General features: G+C 39.2%; 1 protein-coding gene across 1 annotated transcript in view; it reads left to right on the top strand.

Annotated features, from left to right (window-relative positions):
• The first annotated feature begins 551 nt into the window (after positions 1-551).
• CCDC77 (coiled-coil domain containing 77) overlaps positions 552-6449 on the top strand; it is a 47773-nt gene continuing 41875 nt past the window's right edge. The window contains exons 1-2 of the mRNA XM_007937048.2: positions 552-589; positions 3517-3736. Coding sequence (XP_007935239.2) covers positions 552-589; positions 3517-3736 — 258 coding nt within the window. The remainder of the gene's footprint in view (positions 590-3516; positions 3737-6449) is intronic.

The following is a 6449-nucleotide window of genomic DNA, read 5'->3' as shown; positions in this document are numbered from 1 at the left end:
GGTGCAGTGGTTTAGTGCTTGGCTGCTAACTGAAAGATAAGCAATTCCAACCCAGCCAGTGGCTCCATGGGAGAAGGACCTGGCGAAAACCTTGTGGGGAAGTTCTGTTCTGTCACATGGGATTGCTATGAGTCAAAAATCAATGTGACAGCATCTAACAACAACATTACTTACTAGAAACTTCTGAATCTCATAATTTCAAAAAAAGGACTGTAAATTTATTTTGCATTGTTCCAGTTAACATTCATACTAAGGAGGTTTTCTTCCTGGGTTTGCTTATATCCATCAAAATAATCCGTACCTTTCTGATTTTATTTAATCATCATAATGAGGAAAAATGCCTTATGAAATTTCCAAAAGCATGGAATACCAGGATTTGAAACTACTTTAAATACTACACTTTAAAACATCACATTCTTACAAGGTAGACAGATAGGATATTTGATATGGAACCAGTCTCTGTACATACATACTATAATGTTTTGTTTTGTTTTCTGTTCTTAACCCCCGTTCTGAATTTTTGTGTATTTGACAGGTGTGAAAAAGACAGGATGAACTTTACTCCGACACACACCCCTGTGGGCAGAAGGTAAGACATTTGCTTAGTTTGGAGTTGTTAAAATGAGGAACCAAAACTTATGTAGCCCTTATCCAAAGTCAGAAGAGCAGCTGGAGGGGTCTTAGAGACCTATTTCCTAAATCTTGACTTGAACTGTATTAGATATCATTTCTCTATTTGTACTGTACAGAATTTGTATTAAAAAATAGTGCAAGTTAAATGGTAGTAACTAGGATTTTGACAGTCTGAATGGGCCTAGTACCATGACAGTGGATCTGGGTTTCAGAGAACAAGTAGTATATAAATACCAAAAAACCAAACCCACTGCCACCCAGTCAATTCCGGCTCATAGCAACCCTACAGACAGAGTAGAACTGTCCTGCCCCACAGGGTTTCCAAGGCTATACATCTTTATGGAAGCAGATTGCCTCATCTTTCTCTCACGGAGCAGCTGGTGGGTTCAAACCTGATGATGTTTTGGTTAGCAGCTGAATGCTTTAAGCATTGCACAACCAGAGCTCCTCTTACGTACAAACATAAGGTACTTTTAATTCTCTTTCTACCATCAGCTTGCTGAGTAGCGTGTCATCTTCATCTGTCATTGCAACAACTCTTGTAAAATATCTGAAATATCTCTTCGTATTAACTTATTTCCCAGGATTGTTAAAATTGAAAATAAGAAACATAAAGTAAAATATTTCTGTCACAAGTTTTTGATGAGTGAGAAAATGTTAGTTTTCTTTCCCCCTTCATGCTAGCTACAAATACACTTTAATATCTATATATGCTCACTTATAAAAGTACAGACCATAACAACAAACAACGCAATGCACTGCCATCAAGTCGGATGTGACTCATAGCGACCCCTCCTTGGGTTTCTGAGGCAGTATCATTATGGAAGTAGATTGCCCAATCTTCCTTCTGAGGAGTGGCTGCTGGGTTTGAACTGCCAGCCTTCTGGTTTGCAGTCAGATGCCTAGGCACTACACCACCAGAGCTCCAATAACCATCGTTAACTGCAACTATAGGCTACTGGTAAACTTTCTCCACATTGCTGTTTACTTTGTTATGTTGTGAATTACATGCAGTTGACCAAACTGGACTGGTTTTCACATTAGGGTTTCTCCACTTTTGTATCATTTGCTTTCTATCTCTTTGTTTTAGCTTAAGTCTTTGGTTTGCTAAAAACAAACACAAACTTCTTGTCCAGCCTTTGATCAGAGTCTTTTGCCATTTATAACATCAGATGGTGTAGTACCTAAGGCATTTGACTGCTACCCAGAAGGCTGGCAGTTCAAACCCACCAGCTACTCTTCAGAAGAAAGATTGGGCAATCTACTTCTGTAGTGATACCGCCTCGGAAACCAAGGAGAGGTCGCATGAATGGGATCTGACTCAACGGCAGTGAGTTTGGTTTTGTTTGGTAGTCCTCCGATGTGGAATTCAAATGTCTCAGATTGTGGTTGTTAACTATTTTCTAATCCTGGTTTTTATATTTATCATTTTTTTCCTTAATAAGTTTAGTACTTACAGGTCTAGTACTAAAAATAAACTACTTCATCTTAAAAAGTTTGATCCTAAATAAATGATAGTGTCTGCTATGGATGCATCCACTTACATTTTTCCATTTTTTTTTTTTTCCATTTAATATTGTCTTTGTGGTTCATTCACATTGATGCATATATCTCTAATTCATGCCGTAAGGTGCCGCTGAGGAACTCTGGTAGTGTAGTGCCTAAGGCACTTGACTGCTAACCAGAAGGCTGATGGTTCAAACCCACCAGTCACTCCTCGGAAGGAAGGTTGGGCAATCTACATCCGTAATGATACCACCTCGGGAGTTGCTATGAGTCGGGTCTGACTCAACGGCACATAACAACAACAACAATAAGGTGCCGCTGAGTTGGTTCCAACTCATAGTGACCCTATGTACAACCGAATGGCACACTCACAGTCTTGGATCACCCTCATAATCGTTGCCATGCTTGAGCCCATTGTCACAGCCACTGTATCGATCTATGTCATTGAGAGTCTTTCCCATTTTGCTGAACCTCTGCTTTACCAAGCATGATACCCTTCTCCATGGATTGGTACCTTCTGACTACATGATGAAAATACAAGAAATGAAGTCTGGCCATTTTTGCTTCTAAGGAACATTCTGGCTGTACTTCCTCCAAGATAAATTTGTTCATTCTTCTAGCTGTCCATGGTACATTCAATATTCTTCACCAATACCACAAGTCAAATGCATCAATTCTTCATTACCCAGCTTTCACATGTATATGAGGCAGTTGAAAATACCATGGCTTGGGTCAGGTGCACCTTAGTCTTCAAAGTAACATCTTTGCTCTTATAACAATTTAAAGAGGTCTAGTTCATAGTTTCTAACAAATTTGCATAGTATTCCATTGTATGAATGTACCATAGTTTATTTATATATTATCCTATTAAATGGACATTTGGGTTATTCACTATTATTATTATAAACAATGTAATAATAAAACACCAAATATTTTCATATATGTCACCTTGTGCTTCAGTTTCTCTAGTACATGAGGAATTGCAGTTTTCCTAGATTGTGCCAATTTGCTGTCTATAATTTTACCAATTTATACTTTATAAATTTGTACTCCAATTTATATTCCACAATTTATACTCTGCTATATGTCTCAGTATTAAATTTTCTGATTTCTATTCTCTGATTTTACCTAATTTATATTTTTAGTCTCTAACATGTATTTTAAATCTAGCTTTAAGCCTTTAATACTTGGAAGGCAGTTCATAAGATTATTTACTAGCCTGTAACATCAAACTTTCAAGATTTATATCATAAGCACTTTAAAAACATAAGCCTCCTTTTTATTAAAAAACATTTATGTCTTATAAAGTTCAGACACTTAAATGAATCCATCCTTTCTCATTCCACATAGGCTAACAACTGTCTTCATTTCAAATAGTGTTTCCTCCAGGTGCAGTTGTTTCAGCAGGTGGAAGGAGGTGTCTTTGCCAGATTCAGCAGAATCAACTCCGTTGCCTTCTATTGAAGACCGTCTGGCCATCCTCTGCCCTTCTCAGGAGCTTCTGGAATATTTTCAAAAGAAGATGGCTGAGTGTGAGACAGAAAATGAGGACCTATTGAAGAAATTGGAATTATATAAAAACGCTTGTGAAGGACAGGTGAGAAATATGAGGCGTGCCTTTTTAGGATTCCGATTAAGTCTGTTCATTGAGAGTTCTAGAAGTGCCAGCTTGTACCACAAGTGGGTATTTCATAAAAAAATACTCTCTTTTATTACTTTGTGCCCCAGCCCAGCAATCCACTTTCCAGGTCCCTCCTTGGATTGTAAACCCCTCAGAGCTTTCCACCTCTAAAATCTTAAACTTTAGCAGCTCTATGTCCTTTATGTACTTCCAGTTCTTGTACCCCCTTACACTTGACTATTCCTTAACATCATTGTTACCACTTTCATAGCTCCTTGACTTTTCAGTCTTCTAAGTGTTTCCTATCAGCTTTTGACACCACGTCTTTTTCATCTAACTAAACCCCATTAGGCTTCACTGCAATAACGTTACTACCTGCACGTGACCCCTTGTTCGGTTATTCTTCTGCTCCACCCTAGTTGTGACTTAATCCAACTGTCTACCATCTGTTCTCCTAGAGCAGGGTTTCTCAATTTCAGCATTATTGACATTTGGAGCCAAATAGTTTTTGTTGTCAGGGGCTGTTCATTGTAGAATGTTGAGCAGCATCCCTGGTCTCTACCCACTAAATATCAATAGTATACCTCTCCCCAAGGAGTAACAATCAAAACATCTCCAGACATTGCCAAATGTCCCCCAAGGATGAGGTGGGGAAGAAGGAGCCAAAATTACCCCCAGTTGAGAACTACTGTCCTAGAAAGATCACAATGCATTATAGAATAAACAAATTCAGCTGTGCCCTCAGTCACTCTATAGTGGTTTTCTTACCTATCCATAGTTGGTTTCCTTGCCCATTCTCTCCTATCCCTCCATATCTGTCCCATACTTCATTCTTCTCTTCCAGCCTACAACCTCTTCTTCTTTTTTTTTTTTTAAACAATTTGAAAATACTGTTTGCAATGGGAGAAAAATGGGCAGTCTGCTTGCATAAAGATTCACAGCCTTGCAAACCCTATGGAGCAGTTCTACTCTGTCCTATAGGGTCCTATGAGTTGGAATTGACTCAGTGGCAGTGGGTTTGGTTTTTGGTTTTTATTTGTAACAGTGTAAAAAATATGAAATATTTAGGGATAAGTTAAACAGAGTTTGTGTAAGACCTATATGCTGAAAATTACAAAACATTGCTGAAAGAAATTAGAGGGCTTGTGTCAGTGGACAAATATGCCATACCACGTTCATTCATTGGAAGACTCAATGTTGTTAAAAAGTCAGTTCTTCCCTAAACTGGTCTACAAATAAAAAGCAATCTCAAACAAAATCCAGAGGTTTTCTTATAAAGATTGAAAAGCTGATTTTAAAATGTATATGAAAATTTGAAGGACATGGAACAATAAAAACAATATTTTAAATAAAATATTTGGAAGACTGATAGTACTTGCTTTTTAAGACTTATTATAAAGCTTTAGTAATAAAAGCAGTATGATCTATAACATTGGTACACACATAGATTAATGGTGTAGAATTGAAAGTCCAAAAATAGACCCAACCACAAGCTCCCCAGTGGTCTGGTGGATCTGTCTCTTGCTTCAACAACAATAGTGTTCTCGGCGGAACAGACCCGGCAACTCCCCACCTCCAGCTTCTGCCCAGCCTCCAACCTTCTCTCCAGGCGCAACCTCTCAGACCATCTTCTCAGCCATCCTGTTTCTGGGGACAGCTAACATCGTTTTTTTGTGGTTACCTCCAAATCCTCAACCAGCTATGAGCTCCCAGATCCGTCAGAACTATTCCGCCAACGTGGAGGCTGGCGTGAATCACCTGGTCAATCTGCACCTGCGGGCCTCCTACACCTACCTTTCTCTGGGCTTCCTTTTCCATCACGACGATGTGACATTGGATGGCATGGGATGCTTCTTCCACAAGCTGTCGGAGGAGAAATGCAAGGATGCTGAGATTCTCTTGAAGCTGCAAAACAAGGGTGGTGGCTGCACTCTCTTCAAGATGTGAAGAAGCTGTCCCAAAATGAATGGGGTAGAAGTGTGGATGCCATGGAAGCCGCCCTGGCTGGAGAAGAACCTGAACCAGGTTCTTCTGGATCTGTACTGTGGCTTCTACCCACATAGAAAGTCTCTGTGACTTTCTGGAGAACCATTTCCTGGATGAGGAGGTGAAGCTCATAAAGAAGATGGGCAACAACCTGACCAACCTTCACAGGATGGCCAACCCCCAGGCAGGCCTGGGCGAGTACCTCTTCGAGAGACTCACCCTCAAGCATGACGCCTAGGTGCCTCTGAAGCCCAGCGAGCTGGGAAGGCCCTACACCTGAACTTCTTCCTTGGCCACAAGGCCACATCTAAACTACCCTGAAGCCCCTTTTGCAAGCATGGACCAAATAAATGGAAACAATTAAGCTTCTTTTTGCAGCAAAAAAAAAATAGACCCAACCATTTATGGTCAATTAATTTTTGACAAAGGTGACAATATAGTTCAATGAGGAAAGAATAGCCTTTTCAACAATGTGCTGGAACAATTAAATCTTTTTTTTTTTTTTTTCCAATTGTGTTTTGGGTGAAAGTTTACAGAGCAAATTCATTTTCCATATAACAGTTTGTACACATTTTATTTCATGACATTGATTGCAATCTTTTTTTTTTTTTTTTTTAGGATTTGGGTGAAGATTTACAGAGTAAATTCACTTTTCATACAGCAGTTCACATATACTTTGTCTCATGTCATTGACCAAAATTTA

The sequence above is a fragment of the Orycteropus afer genome, unplaced genomic scaffold (genome assembly GCF_000298275.1).
Source record: "Orycteropus afer afer isolate SDZICR_OR568_19922 unplaced genomic scaffold, OryAfe1.0 scaffold00040, whole genome shotgun sequence".
In the NCBI taxonomy this organism is placed as follows: Eukaryota; Metazoa; Chordata; class Mammalia; order Tubulidentata; family Orycteropodidae; genus Orycteropus; species Orycteropus afer.
Note: the sequence above shows the minus strand (reverse complement) of the source record. Positions and strands in the feature narration are given on the sequence as shown.